General features: G+C 40.7%; 1 protein-coding gene across 1 annotated transcript; it reads left to right on the forward strand.

The window, feature by feature from the left end:
* Positions 1–490: 490 nt before the first annotated feature.
* On the forward strand, positions 491–26,937 carry UBE2G2 (ubiquitin conjugating enzyme E2 G2). Its single transcript, XM_048505401.1, has 6 exons — positions 491–606; positions 6,424–6,459; positions 6,549–6,594; positions 16,156–16,274; positions 19,870–20,010; positions 20,320–26,937. The coding sequence occupies exons 1-6, from the start codon at positions 564–566 to the stop codon at positions 20,430–20,432; spliced, it is 498 nt and encodes a 165-aa protein (XP_048361358.1). The 5' UTR covers positions 491–563; the 3' UTR covers positions 20,433–26,937.

Raw genomic sequence — 26,937 nt, forward strand, 5'->3', positions numbered from 1 at the left:
AGATGGTTCATAGACATTGAAATAAAGTCTGTTAACTCATCTCTATCACTTTACTAAGACAAGGACCAGCAAAATTTGACATCTGGTTTAGAAAGGTAATCTGAAAGGGCCTTAGTCACCCTCTAACTAGTCTTAACCTCTTATTTCGTAAAAAAAAATTGATTCCAATCCGATGGAACTCTTTCCCATAGGGAAGAAACACTCTTAAACAAACGGGAAGACTCCCGTGTGCTTGTTCTAGGGGCAATCCTAAAACGTGCACTCCATTAAATAACATGAACTTCTGCGTAGGACCGTACCCTTTTTGAGAGCCGGCTGGCACCGGCTTGGTTGGTCAAACCACAAGGCTCGGGTGTGGCACCTTCCATCTAGTCTCGGTCGCGGATCGGACGCTCGAATATGCAGAACGTGTCTATGGTTTCAGAGAAAGCAAGAGGGGCAAAGTGAGTATGGGCTCTTTTGCCTCTCTATGGTAACTGCCAACCCGGAAGTAATTCCTTGGAGCGTTGCGGTCGCTGTGACAAAACTTGTGTAGTTGGGTCTTGCGGGCGAGGTAGTTGGCCATGGCGGGCACGGCGCTGAAGCGGCTGATGGCAGAGTACAAGCGTGAGTGTCGCCTTCGGGGCGGGGGGCGGCGACTGAAGAAGCCGTTGAAGGTCTTTGTCGCGTTGCGGGTTTCTCAGCTGAGCTGGTGCCGATCGGGCTCTCCCGGTTTCTCTTCTGTAACGTGGGTCGTTCTTCATCGCAGTCGGAGCCCCTTTGCCTCCGCTGCCACTCGCTCTTCTCTGATCCAGGGTTGGGGCTGAGACGTCTTCCTCTGTGTGAGGAAGGGGGAGAGAAAGTGAACTGATCAGGGCTGGCACCGAGCGGGACTGTAGTTTTCTTTACGGGAGGAGGCTGGGTCTTCTGCGTTGTGCGCATGCAAGCAAACAATCTTGCTTGCTCATTGGTCTCTATGAGAAATTCTTATGGTTCCGCCAATCTAGCAAAAACCAGATTTTAAAACTTAAGATCCTTGCTGGTCTTAGTAAAAACAAGAGGAGGCCGATTGTTCCACCTTGCCTCTGAGAATAAAGTAGCATGTTTGCCCCCATTCCTCTTATTCTTGCAGCACCGTTGTGGTAGGCTGTGAAGGTGACTAGTCTGACGTCTCCCAGTGAAGTTTCATGTTTGGGTGGGGATTTGAACTTCTGTGTCCTTCGTTTTGGTCCCACACAATAGTTTGCTTCCTACCTTTGATGAGGACCACGGGGTTTTTACCTAACTATTTTGTAAGAGCCTGCTCTCCAAGTTACTATGCCTCAGTAGCTTGGAGGCCAGGATGTTGTAACACAATTTTGATGGGACTGACCTTGAAGAGAAATCAGAATTGAGTGACATCACAGTTTAGGCTTATCGCAGGTCGGCACCAAACCCCACCCCACAACAGACGCTACTTTGCCAACCTGACTGCTCTTTGATCTATGCTGCCCCACCACACAAAGGAGTGCTGCTGCACAAAGGAAAAATGTTACATAGTTTTCCAGATTGTGGGGGTAGGGTGCCATACCCCTAACCCCAGCTATTTGGAAGGGTCAACTGTAATATGAATACATCATCTAGCTCCTAATAATGGTGGAGCTGCAGCATTCTGCACCAACTGGAGTTTCCTAATTAATTTGAGGGGAGACCAGTGTACAGTGCATTATAGTAGTCTAGTGTTGAACCGGGTTTGATTCCCCACTCTGCCACTTGAGCTGTGGGAGGTTATCTGGTGAATCAGATTAGCTTGTGCACTCCAATACATGCCAACTGGGTGACCTTGGGCTAGTCACAGTTCTTCAGAGCTCTCTCATCCCAACCCACCTCACAGAGTGTTTGTTGTGAGGGGGGAAGGGAAAGGAAATTGTAAGCCCCTTTAAGTCTCCTTCAGGAGAGAAAGGGGAAATATAATTCCAAACTCTTCTTCTTAATGTGGCATGGATCCAGGCAGCCAGATCGGCCTTCTTAAAGTGCCTTTTTTTGAACTAGGCTGAGTAAGACGAACGTTTTTTTCCCCAATTTCCTGCAGCAATAATGTTGGGTCCAACGTAACCCCAAGACTCTTAACTGCATCAGGACAGCAATCCCACTGAAAGAGGGAGAATAATGTCCTTCAAGACTTCCACCTTCTGAACCAGCATTACTTCTGTCTTTCCTGGCTTTGGTTACAACTTGTTCATTCTTAGCCATTTTACCATAGCAGCCAAGCCATTGCCATGTCACCAGGGGATAATGTCATATTTAGTAGGGTGTTATCACCATGTTGATGACTGGCAACCCGAGTGCTTTGTCCTAAAGGCTTTAGAAGAAGAAGAAGAAGAGTTTGAATTTATATCCCCCTTTCTCTCCTGTAGGAGACTCAAAGGGGCTTACAATCTCCTTGCCCTTCCCCCCTCACAACAAACACCCTGGGAGGTAGGTGGGGCTGAGAGAGCTCCGAGAAGCTGTGACTAGCCCAAGGTCACCCAACTGGCGTGTGTGGGAGTGTACAGGCTAATCTGAATTCCCCAGATAAGCCTCCACAGCTCAGGCGGCAGAGTGGAGAATCAAACCCGGTTCCTCCAGATTAGATACATGAGCTCTTAACCTCCTACGCCACTGCTTCTCCTTACATAATGATTGAAGAGCATGGTAGGTAAGATTTCTCCCACTCTGATAAAACTGGCCTGAAATAGCAAGTCTTTGTATCTGGTCCATGAGAAATGGTTTGAACAAGTCTAACACACAACCCCTGATGCCTGCTTCTGCCTCCAGATGCCTCAAAAGGATGTGTCAAAGGCAACAGATAAGTCTAATAGGAGTAACAGGGGAGCCTGACCTTTGTCTAAATTTAGATGGTGGTCACCAACTAAAGCTAGCAGTGGACCATGAATAGAACAGGTCTAGTATTAGGCAGTTCTTCTGGTGGACCTCTGTTATAGCCAGCATCTGAACCAGAGGATATTCATGATATTTTATCAGGAAAGAAAAACTTCGCAAAAGTATCACACCTATTTGCATGGTCCTGATATAATGAAGGCTCACGAGTAGCATGCTTCACCATGGTCCTGATATAATGAAGGCTCACGAGTAGCATGCTACTTCGTGATCTTATGGAGTCAGCAGGTGCTGCGTTACCTTAAACAATTAGGATGGTCAGAATTAGCTGATGCAGTAGCAAAGAAGTAACATTTTTTAGTAGCCATCTCTGCCATTTCATGGATCTCACAGTTTTGTAACATGATCTGTCAGAATCAGGTGTCCTGGGTCTCCATGTCAAGGCTCTGGGTTGCAGCCAGCCGGTCCCAGGAAACTGCTCCTCCGTCACTCACCCCGACCTGCTGCTGTCCATCTTGTGCTGGGCTCCCATTGGGTAGGTTGGCAGCGGAGGTCCCTTCTGGCTTGTTTTCCTCCCCTGCACCTGTCACAACACTGCTGGTGAGTCTTAGGAGTGCACTGGGGAGCTGGATGGCTGCGGTGATGGACCCTGACAAGGTGGTGAAGTCTCTGGACTGGTGCCTGCCACCGGTTCCAGACAAAGGGATTGAAAGTTGGACAATGAAGAAATCTGACAGGAAAAAAGTAGATAGCATTGAACTGTGGTGTTGGAGGAGAGTTTTACAGATGCCATGGGCTGCCAAAAAAGACAAATAAATGAGTGCAAGTACAAATGAAGTCTGAACTGTTCCTAGAAGGTAAAATGACTAAACGGAGACTGTTTTAGTTTGGTCACATTATGAGAAGACAAGAGTTACTGGAAAAGCTGATAATGCTTGGAAAAGATGAAGGCTGCAGGAAAAGAAGAATACCCAGCATGAGATGGATTGACTCTATAAAGGAAGTCAGCAGCCCTTAGACTGCAATACCTAAGCAAGGCTGTTAACCATAGGACATTTTGGAGGTCATTGGTTCATAAGATCACCATAACTTAGAACTGACTTGATAGAACTTAACACAACACACAGAGTTTCCAGTCTGCAATCTGAAGTGATGCAGTACAGGAACAGCTTTGCCTCTTGATTTCAGTGAAGGTATACAGGGGCCATTAGTGAGAATTGTTGCAGTGGGGTCTTCTGAAGGATCTTAACTAAGGTTTATAAGTTGTTTGCATTAACACGGTTAATGTAGTGTGTGGTGTCAATATGTGGGCTAATGTAAATAATAAATATACACCTGTCTTATACTTAGTCAGACCATTGGCCTATCTTACTCAGTATTGCAAGCAGTGAATGGCAGTAACCTGTCCAATCATCTGCTTGGGAACATTTAACTGGAGTGCAAGGGACTGAAGTTAGGACTTCATTCATGCAACACCTGTGCTATATAAACTTAGCTGTGTACTCTTACGTAGGTAAAAAATTGGTAACAAGACACAGTTTATTAAATCATTTGATGGTGGCATTTGCAGTTTCTCCACTAGAGAGAGCAAAAACTTTTCTTTTTACTGGAGTTCATTTCTCCAATTTTTCTATCCCTTTGTCTTTGCTACCCATGCAAAGGTTTTTTTCTGGCAAACAGGTAGAGATCTAGAAATTGGATAGGGCAAATACTTGTTAATACATACTGTAAAAAATAAAAGAAGCTTGTGTTTTTTCTCTGCTAAGTAGAGGATTGTTCGTATGAAAGCTATTTTTCTGCCTTTTCCTTATGGTTACACTTAGGCTTCACATATGTAATTCTTCTCAGTTTACATTGCGTAATATCAGAAATATACATATTTACATTTATTTGTTCATTAATGAAGACTAGACTTTTTCCCATTGAAAGCTGGCATTCTCAGAACACTACTTTAGAGAATTTGGGTGAAGCATGCTACTCGTGATCTAAAACTTTCTTTCCTGTTATTGTTATAATTGTTGGTATTAAAAATAACCCTGGGAGTGAAAAAGGGAGAAGAGTTCCTTCATGCATGGCCATATTTTTAGTCATTGTTAGGCTCTTGTACAGGCTAATTGTTTAAATTCCTTATTGATTCAACTACAAGAGAAAAAAATAGTGCTGCTCACCCTTCCTTCTAATTGCCATAGGAGCAGAATTGTTTTAATAAATACTGTATGAGTTACCCTGTAATAAAAGGGCTGCATAAAGATAAAGGTAAAGTTTCCCCTTCAGTCGTGTTCAACCCTGGGGTATCACTGCTAGTAGTGATTTCATAGGCAAGCTGTTTTTGTGGGGTAGTTTGCCATTGCCTTCCCTGGCTATTCTTTACCCCCTATCTGTGTGCTAGGTACTCATTTACTGACCAAGGAATGGATGGATGGCTGAGTTGACCATGAGCCAGCTGCCAGGGTATCTGGCCCACAGGGGGCTCGAACTCCTGACCGTTGTGAATGGCAGTGCAAGCACTTAACCACTACGCCACGCGACTCCTGCATATTAACACCCAAACTCATACTGTGCTTCTTTTCACAGATACAGCCATCATTATGATTTCTAATAAAGAAATTTTAAAGTTAGTAAAGCTATTAGAGAATTACAAGCAAGGGACTCACAAGGACTTGCAAGGAGCATTTCACTTTTTCCCTCCCTACTGTTTCCCATTGAATATTGAAAAGAAAGGAAGGAGAAAGATGGGGGATTGTCAGAGAAGGGGAGAGAGAGGGAGAGAGAAATTGGGGAAAGTTTGACAGAGAAAGGGGCAAAGGAGAGAGAGGGTCTTTTGGCAGATTGGCAGAGGGTCTTTTGGATACTTAAATGCAAATTATCTAGCTTCAGCATTTATAGAGACTGAATTAATTCATTATGACACTGCTAGATGACAATAATTGTTGCTCTTCTTACCATCATCCTGTAAAATACCTGCAAAAACATATTCCTAAAAATCTCTTGTGCCAAAGTAAACTGAAAACATTCTGACATGGCTGTAGAGAATCACATCATTAAAAAGGATGATTCTCCTGAAGTTCAGTTCATTTTTTCAAACTTGACCCTTATCTCCAGAGCTAATTAAAAATGGCAACTTTCAGTCAGTTTTATGCCTCCAGGGGAAAAATAACTGTGCTGTGTATAACATTTTCAGTCTCTTTCCATTCTTTTGATTATAGCAACATTTAATTAGTAAGTAATACACCTGGCCAGGTGTGGATCACTGGCATTCACAAAGGGGTACCATAAAAACCATGCCAGTTTTTTGCTATTCCCCTCAATATATTCATTATCATATGATTGTTTTGTAAAATCTGTTTTACAGAGCTGGAAGCAGTGGATAGCATCCCACTTCACAATTCCCCCTTTTAAACAATAAATTATTTTATGATAACCAAAAGCATAACCAGTTCAAATGAGAGGTGACATAGGAAGTATATGTTGAGACTTAAATTCAAATGGAAAATGTGTGGTTTTCAATAAATTACCATGGCAGGGAAGACTCTTAGCAAATTGTGAATGCCTTGTGCTAAAAATAGTATTTATTTTTCATTTTAGAGTTGACCTTGAATCCACCAGAAGGAATAGTAGCTGGTAAGGAAATCTTATTTATTCTTTCACAGCTATACATAGTAAGCTCAAAAGCCATTTTAATACAATTATATGTTTCCATCTTTTAACAGGGCCTATGAATGAAGAGAATTTCTTTGAATGGGAAGCATTGATAATGTAAGTTAATCCTTTATTGTGTAGAGTATTTAAAGATTGGCTAAAGGTAGAAGGGATATTGCAGAAGAATAATCCTGTGTGAAACAAGCTCATTGATTCCCTGGAGATGTTTTGTTTTTAGAAGATTTGTATGCTGTTTGAGTTTTTTTATATACATATATATAGGGCTTGATCCTGTGCATCTTCTTGAACTATATATAATTTGCTGGCCTTTGGCTGTTTTACTAGTAATACTACTACATACCTCTACCCCCAAAGCTCCCACCAGTTTCCAAGCACGACCTGGCTACCCTACCTTCTATGCAAACGATCAGCTAAATAAAATCAAACAACACTCACTCAACTCAGTTGCATGCAGTTCTTAGAGAATTAGACATAGAGAATTAAGGCTTATGGTCTCTGAAATGAAGGAGATGGCTTGACCCAAATCCCCTTCGAGACCTTGTTGTCCTGTCTTATGCTTTGTTTATAATACCCGTCCTCCATAGCAACAGTACCCTGGCAGAACATCAAGGAGGAAAATGGCTTGTTTATACTTAGAAGCGGCCTAATATTAACCTTTGTTCACAGGGAGAAGTGCTATATATAAAAACTTTTTTCACTGATCATTTATATTTGTTAAGGTGTAAAACCAACTAGAGAAATAATGTTTACAAGCATTCAGTGAAATCCAGAATGTCTTTGAATTGTGTATTGTAATTGCGGATGTCTTCAAACAGGAACTCTGCTATTTAGAAGCACCAGGGGTTCTCATGTTAGCATGTCTGATGTGCTTATGACTTCCTTAAAGTCCAGTATTGTGCAGAGTGTACTGAGTCATTTGGTAGTCTGGTCTATAAAGCTTCTTAGAGAATTGAGACTGTAGGAAACCACTGATCAGTAAAAGATACATGCTGAAACAGCATAGTAATGGTTGAAAGTTTGGTGCAAATTCTATGACACTCAAAAGACACTATGGATAATTCTTTAAATAAATTCAACTACACAGTGTCCTGCTACCATCCAGCACAGACTTGTGCAGTTACAAAGCAAAAAAGAAAAAGCAGACTGAATTGAAACTTTTAAAGGTCTCTGGGTAATTGACTATCAGCTTGAATATTGATTCCTGGCTTCCTAACATTTGTACACCCATGAGAAAAGCACTTAGACCTTCTCTTTCACCTTTGGCTCATTTGTTCACATTTGTTAAGTACAGGTTGTGTTTGGAGAAAATCTTCATTTCTTAACATGTATGCATTGTTTTTAAAGTAAAGCTTTTGATAATGCTGTCTGAGAGTACAAGTGGATGAACAAGTGAATAATTGCAAGTTTAGATACCTGGGAAAGCCAAGACTATCCATAGAGTAGTAATTATTTCCAACCTGTGAAAAGAATTGTGTCCCCATACGTGTGAGTGCTAGGCTGGACATACTCATTTAAAGCAAAATATGAGGCTAATCATTTTCTTCCTTGTTGGAATACGCTACTTTATGAACTTCAAAAGGGATAGTGTTTGAAATTGTTGAAACAGTGTTTGTTACCAGAACATTTTAGCCTACTAAAATTATACCAAAATATTCATTGTTAGAACTTGGCTAGCCTGAAGGCTGCTCTTAAAAATAACAAGTACAAATTTAAGCCAGTAATTCAAAAAGCTGTCTAGAGAAGTAATTATATTTTAGTTTAGCTATATTACTTTTTTAATGTGTATATTTACTTCAGCTTGGAATTCCCCCTCTTTGTACATTGATGAGTTTGGGGCTGAGGGTGGGTTGCAGCTGCTTTCTTGAAAACAGAAGAAACAGTTCATGTGTGCTTAAAAACAATTATTATAGAATTAACTGACCTCCAGTAAGTGTTTGTTCTTTTAGCAGTTGCTCACAGAAAGCTTGTCTACCCTTCTATTTTCTGTAATTGTACATTGCTGATGGAATTTAAAGTTATCCTGTGCTTTTGCTTATGTTTGAAGATACGTGTAAAATTACGCTTGTGCAATCTGGCAAAATATTTTTGCCTTTACATGCAACAGAAGCACCTCTTAACTTATGAAATGTGCCAAGTTGTTCTTGAGTATTGTGTTAGAGTGATTTTGGGCAGTGTAGCCTAATCTCTTTTTATCTAATTATCAAGAAAGAATATTTATATACTAAGAACTCCAGTGACAGAAGGAGGAGTGCTTTGAAGTTTTAAAGAATACAGTCCATAATGAAGGGAGCATTTACTCTGTGTCATTCTCTGCACGGAAAAAGAAATTGAGTCAAATGAATTTTCAGTGGGCTCTTGGAAATCATTGCAGTAAAACATTAGGTTATATTGACTTGTTAAAATAGTTACAAACCTCACAAATAATACCCTTGTAACATGAATTTCTCTTGTTCACAATATTAATACTTTATGATCTCCAGTTTTAATTGAAGATTTAATTAGAAACATGTCTAGTTCATGTGCTTTTTTTTGAACTTGTGCTTTCAGCATGCTTTCATCACACTAAACAGCAGGTCATGGCTGCTTTTGGTGCGCACTCATGATTGTTTAACACTGTCCTGAAAAACTGCCTGAATGATTCCAGATTCCTTGTTTCTGACAGCATTACATAAGCATTTGGTAATTTACAAAAACAACTGCATCTGTTATGCCCTACAGCATCATATCAACGATTGTGCTTTTGCTGTAGTCTTGCCCATTATGTATCTTGCCCTGCAGAGAGCCCAGTCATTCCGATGGAGTTGCTGCTTTTTTGGGGTGGGGTTGCACTTAGGGAGGAGACCTAAGAGGAGACTGCAGTTTGGTGACAGGTGCCTCTTCTTGATGACAGTCTCACTTTTGCTTTCTCTTCCGCAAGCAGAGCCGTGCGGCTGGATGAATAACATTAGCTCTTGTGGACAGCTAGTTATGAAGCATGGTGCCGTGATATATAACATAGGCAACCATATGCCTTTCCCTGTGCACAAGCCATAATTGTCAATAGAACTCTCAGAGGGTGAACTTCTTTTTGTGTGTGTGGGTACTGCTCATAATTTGCAGTCTAATTAAGATTTGAGAGTAAAAACTTAACAGAATATTTAAAGAGAGTAGCATTTGGATCAGAAGTATGCTTTGTGTCTTATCTCTTTCTTTGCAAGCTATGCCTTGGTTGTAAACATATGTTAGGGAAGGAGGCAGATATATAAAGGGGGGCTGTGGGAGATGCCTCCCTTACCCCACCTATGGCAACCTGTCTATATTCTCTGAAATTCAGTAGTACCGGTAGTTTAAATTTATTACATTAAGAAATGCAGCTTGTGCTTGTAGCTCAGGTGCTGTTGACTTTGGGGGTAGCTGGGAATGTCTTGTTAAAAAGGAGCAAACAGGTTGTCCAAAAATGCTTTCATGGTATTTTTGATGAAAGATTCTTTGTGCAATGTTCCCAATAGAGTGAGAGAAATAGGGAATTCTTGATCGTTTGGGGGTTAATTTCTGCCCCCTTAAGTTAACTGGTATAGCTTTTAGAGTGTTGACATGTTTCTTTGGAACGTTAGTACATCTCCTTGTTCTCATGACCTAAAGAAGGCTAAAGGTAACTTCTGTTATCTCAGATGTGAGTAGCTCTTCTTTTTTAATTAATTAGTCTGATGATAATTCCTTCCTGGATCAATGGCTGACTATTCCAGATAAATATTCTTAACAGCACATATTTCCAAATCGAATATAGATGTTACTTTCAAGAAAATACCATAGAGTTCCACATTATGTTTTGGCTGTAGTAGATGCAAATTTAATCTGATGCTAGATAGAATTCTAGATAGAATTCTGGCAAATTTCTTTACATGGCCACTTAAAAAACTTTTGAGACTTAAAGATTTGAAATATTTCAGCATAGCCAACATGTAGGAATACTATTTCAGCCAGGAAACCATGCCAGAACTGTTTGAATTACCAAAAACAAAACAGAAAGGGTAGTGCTTTCTGTCAGTAGGCTGGAGTGTTTCCATTTTTATTCTTAATAATAACAATAACAACAACAATAATAATAATTAGCAGCACAGTAGTTTGTTCATAGAACAGTGGAGGCCCTGTGTGCTGGGGAATGAGTGAGCAGCTAGTGTGCCATTAGGAATACATCTTTCTATGAGGAGCAAACAGTCAAGTTTATGGACATCATGTGGAACCAGATTAACATGCAGTGAAATCCTAAATAAGAATTTAATGCTTGCTTCTAGCCAAAATGATACTGTTCTAAATAGGCAAACTATTTAATAGACTTTTACAATTGTACTCAAAAGAAGGCTAATGTGTCAGTCTCAGAACTCTAAATACAGCATTTATCAGAACTGTTTGTAACTTTTGTTTGGAAATAACTACTAAATCATAACTTAAACCTGACTCTTGTTTTTGTATAAAGACTTCATAAAATGCTTTGAGATCTTCAGGTGATTACTGGAACAAAATGAAACCATATAACTTAAAGCTGTTGGTATAATACTTAATGAGATATCACATTGATGCCTAAACTTCATAACCCATTCTTTTTCTATTAATTAATAATAGCTTGTTTTCACTCAATTTCCCCCTTCATTTTAGTCTCCCTTCAATATTTTTAGCAATGCAATGTGATGCTTAGTGCTAATATGTTGCAAAGTATTGTACGGAATTGCAAAGTATTGTACGAAACATGGAAAGCAATTAGAGGGAGATTTGACCGGTTTTGACAGATTTGACAGTTAAGGGCCAAGTCTTTGATTGGCCATGCAGTCCACTAGATGGCCTTGGGCAAGTATAATAGAATATGGAAAAAATGAGAATTCCATGTTAGTAGCTGTGAATTCTTTTGGGAAAGGTGAGGTATAAATATATAGGATTAGATTGTACCCAAACTTTTTAGAAGCTTAAGAAGGTTAAGAATTTTAGAAGCTTAAGAAGCTTAAGAATTTGGAATAGGATAGGAAGAGAAGTGGGATTTAAGGGAAGTAAGGTAAAAGTGTAGGGAATTGGATAACAATAGAGGTGTGAAAGTGAGGCTTTTGTTGAAATGGGTCTTGAAAGAAGGGGGATTTGCACCCACTAGGAAGCAAAGTTTCATGTGGGCTGGGAAAAGAGAAGAGATGAGTTTGTACAGAAGGGAACTAACACGACAGTGGAGTAGTTGAGTAACTAAGTAGAGCTTGCAAACTAGAGATGTGCTTAAATTGTAATTTGATTACAAACTGTGAAAACTACTTTTAATCGTTCGAAAAGACCCAATTTTAATTAAATATTCAAGTTCTAACTTGCATATCCCATTGCCACTTCAATTCAGTTCAACCTTTAATGGCATACAACCCATTGCCACTTGGTAAGTCAAGTCTAGCATGAAGCTAACACTCCCTCACCCTCATGCCCAACAGGAAAGATAAATACTGACAAAAGAGGTAACTTTGCTGTCATGGAGGCTTGGCTGGTCATTTTGCCTGGGCTGGCGGAACTCCCTGGCATGCCAGTTTTGGGACCAGTGCTCTTTAACCTATTCATAAATGACCTGGAAGTAGGGGTGGGTAGCGATGACCAAGTTTGCAGATGATACCAAATTATGTAGTGTGGTGAGAACCGCAAAGGATTGCGAAGAGCTCCAAGCGGACCTTGATAAATTAGGTGAGTGGGCTAAGAAATGGCAAATGCAGTTCAATGTAGCTAAATGCAAAGTGATGCACATAGGGGCAAAAAATCCAAACTTCACATACAAGCTACAAGGGTCAGTGCTATCAGTCACAGACCAGGAAAGGGATTTGGGCGTCTTAGTTGATAGTTCCATGGGAATGTCAACTTAATGCATGGCAGCTGTGAAAAAGGCAAACTCTATGCTGGGGATCATTAGGAAAGGAATTGAGAATAAAACTGCAAAGATTGTCATGCCCTTATATAAAGCAGTGGTGCGACCGCACTTGGAGTACTGTGTCCAGTTCTGGTCACCGCATCTCAAAAAGGATATTGAGGAGATAGAAAACGTGCAGAGAAGGGCAACAAGGATGATTGAGGGACTGGAGCACCTTCCCTATGAGGAGAGGCTGCAGCGTTTGGGACTCTAGTTTGGAGAGGAGACGTCTGAGGGGGGATATGATTGAAGTCTATAAAATTATGCACGGGGTAGAAAATGTTGACAGAGAGAAATTTTTCTCTCTTTCTCACAATACTAGAACCAGGGGGCATTCATTGAAAATGCTGGGGGGAAGAATTAGGACTAATAAAAGGAAACACTTCTTCACGCAACGTGTGATTGGTGTTTGGAATCTGCTGCCACAGGAGGTGGTGATGGCCACTAACCTGGATAGCTTTAAAAGGGGCTTGGACAGTTTTATGGAGGAGAAGTCGATTTATGGCTACCAATCTTGATCCTCTTTGATCTGAGATTGCAAATGCCTTAACAGTCTGGGTGCTCGGGAGCAACAGCCGCAGAAGGCCATTGCTTTCACATCCTGCATGTGAGCTCCCTAAGGCACCTGGTGGGCCACTGCGAGTAGCAGAGAGCTGGACTAGATGGACTCTGGTCTGATCCAGCTGGCTTGCTCTTATGTTCTTATGTTCTTATGTTCTAATGCAAATGCTTGCACCGATGTATTCTTGTGCTGTTGCCTGGAAACTCTAGCTTTGTTGTCATGGTGTTAAGTCCTGTGATTAGCTGCTTATATGCCAACTAACCAGACACAAAGCACCTTACACTTGAAATACTGCTAGACAGAAAATGGACATTGCGAGCAATGGAAGCCCTCTCTTATACCACAGCTTGCCAGTACATTTTCTCTTCTCCACTGTGCTATGAAAACCGGAAGTAGTTTAAAGTTCAGAAGCCCAAACCATTTTATCCTTGAAGAAAGATTACATAAACTCTTTCTAAAATTTACGAATAGAAAACTTGGTTTTCTTTAACATCTGTTAAACCGCGTCTGCAGTTCTGAAATCCAGACCTACATGATTGTTGGTTTTGGCTCACTTTTCTGATTTCCCTAGCTATGCCCAGAAACAGCTTGTCCATACAGTTTGGTGGGAAAAGCTGTGTGTGCCTACTTGGAAGTTTTGCTCACCCATAATTTAGTTAGTAGAAATTGTGGTCGGTGCTTTCCAAGGTTCAAGCCAATTAATAAGCTTCAGTTCAAGCCAGTTAATGAGCCTGCCCAACCTATATATGTCCTAATTGTACACCCTGAGGACTTCAATTCCTTTTATAACTACTGTTAAATTCTACTTTGTGCATCTCCCAAAGGGCCATTAGTGGAGTTCTCTCATAAACTTTGGTTTATGTGGTGCCTGTTCAGTGACAGCCCCTGACACCTCCGTCCATGCTATGTAACAACATCTTCAAAGCAAAGAGATCAGCACCTGCCAACTAGATCTCTTGACGTGCAGGTACTAAAATCTGGAACATGCCTTGAAGACAGATTGAGTATAATTGAGCAAACACACCCTCTTAATTAAGCAATGTTGTGACCTTAGTAATTTAATGTTCAGTCTTTGATTTTTCCCTTTCTTTGCTCCCTCTTCGGCTTCTTGTTTTAGGTTAGATGGATACAAGCACATGGTATTTTCATCCTTGAGATTTCCTTTTAAACAAGACTGGATTTTTTTCCAATATGTGTGGATTTAACTGCTTAGTACCTGTACTGGCATGAGTAGCAACTATCTATAGAATGTGAGGAAGCTACCAGCACGAAACTAAGTCAATGTAGTGTTTATTGGAACTGTTGAGGGGTGAAGAGAGAAGCATGGGATGCAGGACATGGGAAATGGAAAGTGGACGATGAATACAGGGTCAGTGAGGGAGCAAGTGATAAAGGCTGGTTCATCCATGTGAGCAGACCACTGATTCTCAGTGCCGGGTTCCCTCTGTTACATTGTAAAGTGGAAATGGGAAAAGCCATGTGGATATTTTAAAATACATTTACTGGATGGTTGTGGTGGGTTTTTGCAGGCTGTGTGGCCGTGGTCTGGTGGATCTTGTTCCTAATGTTTCGCTTGCATCTGTGGCTGGCATCTTCAGAGGTGTATCACAGAGGGAAGTCTGTTACACACTGTTTACAGGATATTGACATTTTTAAAATTACATTTACAGGACATTAACATTTTTAAAATGCTAACTGATAAAATAGTAAATAGCAGAAAGCAGGCTTCCTAATGCCAACATTTAGACAAAGCAAAAAAACAAACAAACCTCCCAACAGCCTTTTATTATGAACGGGCCTTTGTTCAATCAGTTTGCCAACATTTTTGGAACGTGGCTTGGACTAGCAGGAAAGCCTTCAATAAGTAGGCAGTTTTCAATGGGAAGGGAATAGATGTTAGCTAGTCAGATAGAGATGGAGCCAGTTAGACTGGTTTCTAGGTGTCACTGTCACCTATACATGTAAAGCAAGATCTGTAGTTGCATCTGTGACTAACAGTGTCTGTAGTTTATTAACAACATGTCCAGCTTCCCCTGGATCTGTCAGTGAAAAATGAATGGTCAGTAATTAATGTGTTGGAAGAAAGTAAACAGATTTCTTCCCAGTGAGTGGGAGAAAAAACTGACAGGTTCATCATGCTGTATGAAAAGTATGCCTAATCACCATTAGGCTATGGCAGGACATTGGGTCACAGCCATTGCCTGTGTAAACCACATCACTGTGTAAACCAGTGCAGACATTTTGTTGACAATTCTTCAACTACTTTTATTTATAAATTACATTGCACTTTTTAGATTCCTTCGTGGTGTCCTTGGATAGAGATATAGGAGAAAGGGGGGGTGAGTCTTTTTGACTGCTCCGCACACTTAAAACTTAACTGAACTGGTATTAATAGTATTTGAAATTGACTTTATTGGGTTGTATTCTATGAACAACAAATGAAATGTGCTGACAGTAGGTGGAGCTTTCCCATCCTGCCGTGCCACTTATTTGTTTGTTAGAATATTTTTCCTCTGCCTTTCCTCGGCTCAAAGTAGGCTCTTCACTGGGCAAAATTTGTCCTCCCAAAGTTAGGGATCCTCGTGGGCAAAATGCTATGAGGCATGGTGTGCTGCAGTGAGGAAGCAGAATTGGGTAAAATCTCCCCCTCTCTTGCCCCAGTGGAAAACTTGATCCACTTCTCTTCCTGCATACATAGAAGAAAGGAGGTGGGCATGATTTCACTCAACTCCCTCTTATTACCTAAGACTCCCCTATGCCTCTTGTCCATGACATTATCTTGACACCCAACGTTGCCTTTTCTGGGGCTCTAGGGGCTGCTGAGAAGGGGATGGGCAAGAGAGTTTTGCCACTGCGGACCCTTTTTGCTCATAGTTCACAGGGTACAACCCATTATATTATGGCTAGGAGCTCCTATTAACTATTCTGATTTTCTCATTGACTGTGAAAGTGATTAACTACCCCAAATAACTTAGTTTTTCAGTGTAGTCTTCTTCATAGAAGAAGGCATTCTTCATAGAAATATATGGCATAATTGCTTATATCTAAAACTACATTTTAATAGGCAGCATAGACTTAAAGTGTAGTTAACAGCAGTCCCTTGCAATCCAGACCCATTTTCTTGATTTTGTTTTTAGTAACTTAATATCTTGGAACTGTTTTTAAACGGTTTAATTTCTCATTTTACTTACAGGGGTCCAGAAGACACTTGTTTTGAGTATGGAGTTTTCCCTGCTATTCTGAGTTTTCCTCTTGATTATCCTTTAAGTCCTCCAAAGATGAGGTTCACATGTGAGATGTTTCACCCCAACAGTAAGTTCTTCAAATAGGTAACACCATCTCTGATCATATGGATAAAGAATCCAGTTGTTTGGTTGTTGTGGTGTATCACCAAGAGAAGTCTGTTACACACTGTGTCCCCCAGCTTCCTCCCCTTCCCCCACCCTTCTGACCTCCTCCCCATATACTTTCTTTGATTAACATCATTAGCACCTTCTCCTATACCTGATAACTGTTGGGTCATGTGGCTGCACAAGCAGAAGGCACAATATTTTATTTTATTTATTTATTGTTTAGTTTTATATACCGCCCTGTCCCCGAAGGGCTCTGGGCGGTGTACAACAAGTCAAATCATAATACAACTAAACACAATTAAAACTAAACAATTAAATTCCAATAAAGATAGATTACTAATCCCCTTTAAAACCCCTTTAAAACATAGCCGGTTAGTTACAAGAATTAAATCAAAAGTCAGAAGGCCGGTAAAAAATCCATTTTTAAAACCCTCCCTAAATGGGAAGACTGTTGGCTCCATCAATAAAAAGATGTAAACAGAGATGGGAACAAAAGGGGGGGAGGAGGCACCATCAACGGCTAGTTACTCCAAAGGCCCGGTGGAACAACTCAGTCTTACAGGCCCTGCGGAATTCACCCAGGTCCCGCAGGGTCCAGACAGCAGGAGGAAGAGTGTTCCCCCAGGCCGGGGCCGGGGCCGTAAGGCCCTGGTCCGCGTGTGAGGCTCAAGCCGTATCATTGAGGGGCCGGGGACCACCAGCAGATTGGCCTCTGCTGAACGCAGAGGCCGAGTAGGGACATATGGGGTAATACGGTCCCAAAGGTACGAAGGTCCCAGGCCGCATAAGGCCTTAAAGGTCAAAACCCATACCTTGAAGATGATTCCATATATACCGTATATACTCGCATATGTCAAAATTTTCAGCACATTTTTTGTGCTGAAAAAGCTCCCCTCGACTTATATGTGAGTAAGGTGTATTTTAAAAATATTTTAGAATTTTTACTTTGTCGGCCACCAGGGGACGCAGTTTTTAGGCTAGTGCCACCAAAATTTCCGCGTATCATCAGGTTACACTCCTGATGATACCAGCCAGGTTTGGTGAAGTTTGGTTTAGGGGGTCCAAAGTTATGGACCCCCAAACGGTGTGCCCCACCCCCATTGTTTCCAATGGGAGCTAATGGTAGATGGGGCTACATTTTGAGGGTCCATAATTTTGGACCCCTGGAACTAAACTTCACTAAACCTGGGTGGTATCATCAGGATAATCTCTTGCTCATACCAGCCAGGTTTGGTGATACTAGGTTCAGGGGATCCAAAGTTATGGACCCCCAAATGGTGTGCCCCATCCCCATTGTTTCCAATGGGAGCTAATAGTAGATGGGGCTACCCTTTTGAGTACCCTGAACCAAACTTCACCAAACCTGGGTGGTATCATCAGGAGGGTCTCCTAAAGATACTCTGAAATGTTGGTACTGCTAACATAAACATTCTTCCCCTGACAGGCACCCTAACATTTTCCCCAGATTCTCCCTTTAAATCACCTCCCCCCCCCCCGCTTCTTAGTGGATTTAAAGGGAGAATCAGGGCTTACAGAGCTAGTTTACTGTTTTTCTTTGAAATAAATATTCAAAAACATTTAACCTTCTGATGCCTCAATTAATGTAATTTTGTTGGTATCTATTTTTGTTTTTGAAATTTACCAGTAGCTGCTTCATTTCCCACCCTCGACTTATACGCGAGTCAATAAGTTTTCCCAGTTTTTTGTGGTGAAATTAGGTGCTTCGACTTTTATGTGGGTCGACTTATACACGAGTATATACGGTATCTGCACATTCCTCTGGCTGCATCTATCTGTAGCTCCCAAACAGACATTGTTGGGGGTCTCAGGAAACCGCTGGACAAAAAGCTTCCAGGTATGGGGGAGTTACAGCATGGAGAAATTGGGTGAAATTCACAGAAAACCATCCTGTTGAAACTGATCCAGGGGCTGTTATTGTCCTTTTCATATCTTCTCCTTGCCCCAACTTTCCAAATACATGAATGGAGCGCAGGCTTTGTTATAGTATTGTATTGTGATGTTTGTACAACCTCAAAAATCTCTCTACATGTGGCAATCCTTCCTCTGATGTTTAGAGAGTCTTGCTTAGGAGGAACAAAAATAACTTATTCAAGGCCATATGGTTTTCTGTAGTTACGGTCATGTCTTCTAGAAAGATAAGTCTTATCCTGCTGCTTGTTTGTATCTAAGCATTTGGTGTGTGCATCTGTTTTTGCAAATATGCCCTTGCTTGAATTGTACCATCTTGTGTTTTGCATTATGATAAGAAAGACATGGATGTTTCATTATTGGTATCTAATGAACTATTCCACTTGAGATTCACTAGAGAAGGGTGCTTGTTCCATCAAGGATACATGCTGCTGTTGTTGTCATAGTGGCTTTAATCCTAACTGCATTTTTCTGATGCCAGAAGGCTCTTCTACAGTTGAAGGGAACAGGTGATTGCCAAGTCCGCCACTGCAGAATCACATTTTGCTCCTGTGCTACTTTCAGGCAGCAGGGGAGAGCAAACAAGGAAGTTTGTTCTTTGAGCACTGTGCTGTTCATGCTGGATCTAAGCCATAATCTTATATTAGAAACTTAATTTTCACCAAATGATTTCAGTCCATAGTTTGTTGAAACAGTTTACTGTGGCCCAGTTCTCTTGGCCCATTTGTCTCCATCATCACATTCATTAACAGCTTTCTTGAAGGTTGGCTCTCTCTAAGCCTGACGTTTTTCACATGTTTTAGCAATTATTGTTGCTTTATCTTGATCTCCATATTTGTTTGTTGCTTCATCTTTTTGGCTATGAACAGAATGGTTTTAAAGATTGAATATCATGTTGCCACCTACTTTTTAGCAGTATGATGGACTAGAACAGGGGTCTGCAAGGTAGTGCCCATCAGCACCATGGCGCACAGCAAGCATTTTAGGAAAGTGTGTGGGGCCAAGTGGGGCTTTTGCTCAGCCAGCCTTCTCATTGGCCGCTGTAGATTTGATCGACTGTGTGTATTTTTTTCACAATGTTGCTTTTGCAGCAGCTGCCACCTCTGCACAACAATTCTTACTGTCTGACTAAAAGTAAACTATGGTAGCCATTTTGTGGCTGCGCCCACCACACTATGTCAGAATTTTAAAGGCCCTCAAACTCAGAAAGGTTGAAGAAGAAGAAGAGTTGGATTTATATCCCCCCTTTCTCTCCTGAAGGAGACTCAAAGGGGCTTACAATCTCCTTTCCCTTCCCCCCTTACAACCTACCCTATGAGGTAGGTGGGGCTGAGAGAGCTCAGAAGAACTGTGACTAACCCAAAGTCACCCAGCTGGCATGTGTGGGAGAGCACAGACTAATCTGAATTCCCCAGATAAGCCTCCACAGTTCAAGCAGCAGAACAGGGAATCAAACCCGGTTCCTCCAGATTAGAGTACACCTGCTCTTAACCACTACGTGCACTGCTGCTCCTAGGGCCTAGGGCTAAAGAGACTTTGTCACAGGTATGACAGGAGGTTTCATTTTCAGCTGTTTCCTGCTGAGAACCTGGTATTTTACTTGTAAAGTATGTTCCTCTTTTCAGTTTATCCAGATGGCAGAGTGTGCATCTCTATTCTTCATGCACCTGGGGATGATCCCATGGGCTATGAGAGCAGTGCTGAGCGATGGAGCCCTGTACAGAGTGTGGAGAAGATCCTCTTGTCAGTGGTCAGCATGCTAGCAGGTATGAAAAAATTATTTGCAGATTCTCAGCTAGAAAAACTGTTCTAACAATAAGAGTTTACTGTCCTTCTCTAGTGCAACAGTACATTGCTGCTCATTCATGTTTTTTGCAATGTCTCCTCTTCTCCCCACTAGACGTCCTCTGGTTGTACCTCTGTATGTGTATTCATGTGCATGCTTGTATGTGCGTGGGTCGGAGCATACACTTATGCATTCAGTGCCACAAAACTCTTAGCTCTTTTTGCACTGATATCAATATGAATTTAAGGTATGAGATCTGCCTGATTTAGCCTTTCTTTTTCTATTTCAGAACCAAATGATGAGAGTGGGGCCAATGTGGATGCCTCAAAAATGTGGCGGGAAGACAGAGAGCAGTTTAACAAAATAGCCAAGCAAATTGTTCAGAAGTCACTCGGGCTTTAAAGAGTTAAGAAGGCTGGAACAATTGACAGTCGTAGTATTTTGAACTCTTCTCCAGACTGACAAATGGCAACACTGCCTGTTGGTACCAAAAGCAAAACTTGCAAAATTGTGAACTGAGTTTCTTCCCCTACCCCATAATCCTCTTCCCCTTATTATTCTCTTTGAAAAAGAAATATCCAACTGTGCAGTTTTATTCTGTTACCCTGGTCTAAGCCTATTGAAATCAATAAGTTTACATTGGCATAACTCTGCATTAGGACTGCATGATATGTAAGCAGATGGAATACAAATGGATTTGCTGAATGGTAAAAGTTGCATAGTCCTGTGGTCACACTGTTATTAGAGAAAGCTTGGGAATCTTACATATGATCTGTCTTTCCAGCTACATTCATATTATTTTCCTTCTACATTTTAGTGCAGGTAACAGTGTAGTACTGTGCACTTTCTGGTTGCTGGACTGGAATTATAAGCACCTGGAGAAGCAGAAAAATTAATCTTAAACACGAATAAAATCAGTTTGCTGGAAACAGACAGCTATCATTTAAGAATATATCTCTTAGATAAATTCACATAACATAAGTGGAGATAGTTTTAGTCTCCCTCCTTGGGGAAGTTAGATATGAATGCAGTAGAGTTCTTATGCAAGATTATTTTGTGAGCAGCCAAATGACAGTGTCTTATGAAAGTGAACCACAGAAGGAGCGATCAGTGTAATTGGCAGCACGCTTCCAGATGCAGCATTTTATCTGCCCATGGGATACCTTTTCATACAGCCCTTTTTTGAAAGCCTTCACTCATGCTTTGGTTTGGTTGAGACACTCGTTGAACATGTTATGACTTCAGGAGGCTTGATGTCATATGAGTAATCATCATTCCTAAAATACCTTGGATACCTGAGACATGCTTCCCTATCTGAATAGATGCTGGAAATAATAAGTACCCATATGGCTGCACTGCAGAACAGCAATCTTTCCCAAGTTGTTATGTTCACTTCTTTTTCATCCCTAATAATGTAAGGAATCTGTAATCTGGTCTTATGGAGACTAAATGGAAATGGGAAGATTATAAGCCTTAGTTTGCAAGTATAAATATTGCCTGGATTGGCAGGAGTTGGTGCTTTTTAATATAATTCACTCTTGCATCTTCTTCAGTATTGGAGTGGGGGCTTGTAGCTTGCATCCTGGGAGCATTTCTGTAAGTGGGAGTATTTCTGCCTAAGGAGTATGGCTTTCTTTCCTCCCTGGTACCAATGTTGCCTCCCCAATGTTGGGGAGAATTTTGGACTGAGGGGGGAATCTGCACTTTAGAAGTAGAAGTCCCATGAAAAGTCCTACTGCCCATAAAAGTACTCTGTGAGTTTCAGCATTCTTGTTAGCAGCAATTTGAAGAAAATGCATACTACAAGAATGAAAAGTAGTGCTGTGTTCCTCTTTGTTAGTAGGACAAAATAGTTAAGAAGTCAGCCCTCGGCATGTGTTTCATGGCCAGGTGTTTAGGATGTTATTAGCATCTATGTTCTATCAAAGGACATATGTCTATATTACTTCAGGATACTAAGTAAAGTTATCTTGCAAGACTATGAACATAGACATGGATTGGGGTTAACCTTTATGCTGTTTATACTTGAATTTGAGTTTCAGATTTATAGAGGATTTAGAGCAGTAAAATGTTTTTTTAACAGATATAAACTTGAGCTCACATTATAAATATGCAATGTTGAATATCGGTTGGCCACATCCTTATTCCCAGTAAGCTGAAGTGGGAGAGTCAGCCAATGAAAATTGTTCTTAACTGCACCTACAAATGTTGCTTCTCCTTTGTAAATTATAGGTGTTTGTTTTTAATAAATTCAGCATAGTTTGAAGAATGCAACATGATGGCAGCATTCAGAAAGGGAAAGATCTACAAGAAAGCTCTCCTGTTCTAGCTAAGCATTCACAGTATTTAAAAACAAACATGGCTTTCTTAAATAAAAGGCATATTTTATTTTATTGAAAGTGCTCTTTTGGAAGGAATCTGGCTTTGAATTCCACTAAATATGGAAGACATGAGTAAAAGTAAACAAGTAAATGGGTTCTTCAGAGCCCACAGGAAGGGTGTGGATAGGAAAAGAGCTATGTAGTGCATTTGTGATATGAACTACAGATGTACTACAAATCTGTATCACAAAATAAACAATACTTGTTTATATTTATATGCCAGCCTTTTCCCTAAACATCTCAGGCAAGTGTATAAAAACAGTATAAAAACAATTTGATAAAACAATAAAAATTAAAAGCTCTTTATTCTCACCCTAGCCAGGTATCCCCCAGTTGTCCAGAGTCATGCTGTTCCCAAAACTCTGTGGACTAATCCTGTCTTCTAGCATCACTGGAGAGCCAGGAGAGTAGGAACCCCCTGACCTCATCTAAGAGGCTTTTCCAGAGGCACGGGGGAGCCACTGGGGGGAAAAAACCAGCCCTTTGTTTTGGCTGGCACTGTCCATATTTAAATGCTATACAGAATTATTTTAATTGGATGTATAATAAATTACTATAGTAACTATGACGGAGGGAGCTATTTTGAATTTTAAAAGGTCACAGGTATAAGGCACTCGAGAGACTTTTTAAAGTACAACTTATTTTATTGGTCTCTTTGGGGTCGTTGCAAAGTCAGCAAATCTTTATAACAGGAATGTATATTGTAACAGAATAACAGAATTGAGACTTTTGAGATGGTTACGTTCAGGTGGTACATTGTACTTCCAGATGTATCCAGATGGTTCACAAACAAGTGTTTAAATCCTTATTTTCTTCTGAGAGTGATTTTTTTCTGGCAGTCTCTGGTTTGCTCCTTAAACTTTAGCTTCTTTCTTTTCAGAGTGGTTTTTTAGTTGTTGGAGTTAGGAACGTGAGCCCATTTCCTCAGTTTCTCTCCAACTGGCCTGGGATCACTCATTTCACAAGAGCTATTTCCTATTAAACTCTTAGGAAGCATTACTATAAACATTAGAGTTATTTCTCCTATGTTTCCGGCTATGGATCCTGTCTTGATTAAAAAAAACTAAAATATTTTTCACTCCTGAGAAGGATCTTCCACCACACAGCACACACAGCCGTTTCCAAGTTCTGTCTGTTAACTCCTTGCTTAGTCAACCATCGATTTTCAGCCTTCAGAACTCTCCAGTCGCCATTCTCAGAATTCTGTTGGAACTCCCTATCAATCATGGGAGCACCCTGTCAGTCTGTGATCGGGATAACTCTTTAGAATGTAGCTGCCCATCACAGAAACATACAAGCAGCTCTCCGGTGTGATTGCACAATATATGTGTGATGGGAGAAAATAAATAGTTGTCTTTTATACAGGGAGCTGCAATTCCGAACTGGATTTTTTTTTTTTGCAGGACCCCAGGATCACAGTAAAGGTCTTAAGGATATAACATTTATTATAGACTTTATCTTTCTGTCATAGATTCGGAAGGAGTCAGAATGTGTACAGTTTTGACTTAATATTCCTTCAACTGAATTAAAGTTCCTAAATGTTTCTACCAAAAATGCACAATTAAAAATAGTATGTTACATGGAAGATCCACTTGCCCCAGTTTAATAATGCCTCATGCACAAAAGCCAAAGTAAAAACAACAATTACAATTCACATGACCTTGATTAATAAAACACACAAGATCCACGTGACACTGATTAATAAGGCGAGGCTTTGGCTGGGGGAAGCTGCTCCTTCACCGGTGCAGGGCTTCTTCCAAGACACCCACTGCATGAACCGCTGGGTCCCACACACCTTCTGACCCTTGGGTGCCTCAGAGGGAGCCATGGTGGCTTGCTCCCAAGAAGTGGGTGGGGGGCAGGAAGAACCACACTCACTTTCACTTTGCTGGCTAGGGACTGTTCTCATGGACTCCACAAGAGGAGGAGTAACTGTTCTCATACTAATACTGAATGTATATGGGTATGGGGAAAAGACAACTACATTCCCCTGATGTGTTTAAATTTGCATTCTTTTAAGTACAAATATGCTTTTTGTAAGGTTGTAGTATAGATATAGGGCTAGGTCTGTATCATCCTTTATTCCTTTTGACAAGGGTGCTCACAGTGATTGTGCATCCCCTAGTCCTCAGCAGTTCTTCTAATCAGTGTACCTTTCCCTCCTAATAGGAATGTAAGAGCCCTTACCTGGGTGGCCCAAGTTAGCACAATCTTGTCATAAGCTAAGCAGGGTTGGTTCTGGTTAGCATTTGGATGGGAGGTCACCCAGGAATACCAGGATTGCTATGCAGGGGAAGTCAATGGCAAACCACTTCTGTTAATCTCTTGCCTTGAAAAGCTGATGGGGTCACCATAAGTCACCTGTGGTTGACAGTACTGTACAAAAAGAACGTAAGAAGGGTCCTGCTGGATTGAACCAGCGATCTTTCTAGTCTAGCATCCTATCTCTAAAAGTGGACAACCAGTTCCTCTGGAGATCAAACAACAATCCCAACAGGCATTGGGATTCAGAGGCTGACTGCCTCTAGAGGTTTAGTTACCATGGCTAGTAGCCACAGATAGACCTCTCCTCCATGAATCTAATTCCTATTTAAAGCTCTGCCTGTGGTCATCACTACATCCTGTGACAACAAATTCCACATTGTAATCACTCTCTGTGGAAAGAAATATTTCCTTTTGTGTGTCCTGAATCTACTATCTATTAGCTTCGCAGGCTACCCTTGAGATCTAGTAATTTGGGAGAGGGGAAAAAAGTTCTCTATTTGTTAACTCTCTCCATCCCATGCATAAAAATGCGAACCTCTATCATGTCCCAGTTGTCTCTGAAAATTCCCATATTCTTTGGTCTATCCTCATAGGAAAGGTGCTCCAACCCACTAATCTTCTTCTTTGCCCTTTTCTGTAAGAGAATGTTTCTGTAAAACTTGTTCCTTGTAAAGTGCCAGGATTATTTTAACAAGTGTTACTGTAATATACCTGCAAGTTGCTTTTTAATCTGTTGTTTCACCTTTCTGTTTAGATTGTTTGCTTTAGGCTTTGTAGTTTTAGCAGTTGAAAAGGATGCAAACAAATGCCTTTCCTTTGGCAGAAAGAACTGTGTCAGGACACACACACACAGGCAAATGAGAGACATAAATTAATCATGGTTTTCCCCCCTCAAATGCTGCTTTGAAAGAACTAACTGCTATATTAAAGGTTTTGGAACCACATAAAAGTTGAAGCTGGAGGGTAGGGCTGATCTTGTATCCTTACAGGCTTCTTTTGTTTGGCCCAGTTCTGACTTTATGATTATCAGCGTGATGAGAGAAATATGTGCATACAACAATCAAGTTGGCATGCCAGCTTTAAAGTTCCTTCATGTACTGCAATTTACACCTGTTTGTAAAGCTTTCAGTTTTGCTTATGAAGTTCCCATAGAAGGGAAATGCAGTGCCAATAGTTTTTCCACTATAAATGCCACTGCAATAGTGTTGGAAGCTGCATTTCCAGAAGTGAACTATGAGACGTGCTATGGTTTACATATTATTCCATGTACTGAAGTTGTTATGTTGCTACTGTAGGTGCAAACATTATAGTGAAGAACGATGTCTAAAAAGTGAAAATACACTTGATAGTAGTGAATCCTTTCCATTCAGTGGAGTGCAGTTAAAAGGAAGGAAAGAAAGCTATGATGCCACACCTGCCAAGATGGAATAAAGACAAGAAATTCCCCACTCACATTTTTGAGAGTCCTAATTTTGATACTATATAGATCTGAACAATCAGCATATTTGAGACTATTCGATAAGGAACATTTTCAGCAAAATTCAGATCTGAAGACTTGTTTAAAGCATTTTAAAAGGATAGTCATTGCTACCATGGAAGGGTAGCCAGGGTACCTTTGCTTACATATGAGACATCCTTCTGGGACTCTGACAACTTTATGGACTGCAACTACTTCAGCTGAACTTAAGAAGAAGAAAAATTAGCTTATTTGGCTGATCTATGTCTTAAGAATGTGGAAAAGTTGCATCTATGGGAACAGAGACAACATTAAGCTAATTTTGAGGAGGTTTGGAAACCATTATGTTTTCTGGCAATTAGAGTCTTAACTGTATGGTGGAACATCATGTTCTTTCTGTGTATGAATGTATTTTCAATTGTAAAATCTTTTGGTGGAAGGATTTACAAGCCAAAAAATTTCCAAAGTTGCTATAATGTCTACAAATAGGTTTATGTGCAAATGTTCCTGATACAGGCTATTTTTTAATTCAAAAGCCTCATTTCTTGAAGTGGTATGACTGCCTGAATCTTTGGAATTTGCCTCCAGCTGGATTTTACAACTGTTAGAGTCCAGACCCTTGTGCTAGCCAAATGAAAAAATGAATGAGTTGCTGCTCAGCTGATTTTTCCACTGTTCCGATTTGGGCACCAGGGTAGGAGGGAACCCTGCCAGAAATTTAAAAGCAGTCAAGCCAGTAGACTGTTTTAGCACTGTATGCACATTATTCAAAATTGGGTATATAAAACACATTTGGTTTAAAGTC

This window comes from Sphaerodactylus townsendi, linkage group LG08 (genome assembly GCF_021028975.2).
Source record: "Sphaerodactylus townsendi isolate TG3544 linkage group LG08, MPM_Stown_v2.3, whole genome shotgun sequence".
In the NCBI taxonomy this organism is placed as follows: Eukaryota; Metazoa; Chordata; class Lepidosauria; order Squamata; family Sphaerodactylidae; genus Sphaerodactylus; species Sphaerodactylus townsendi.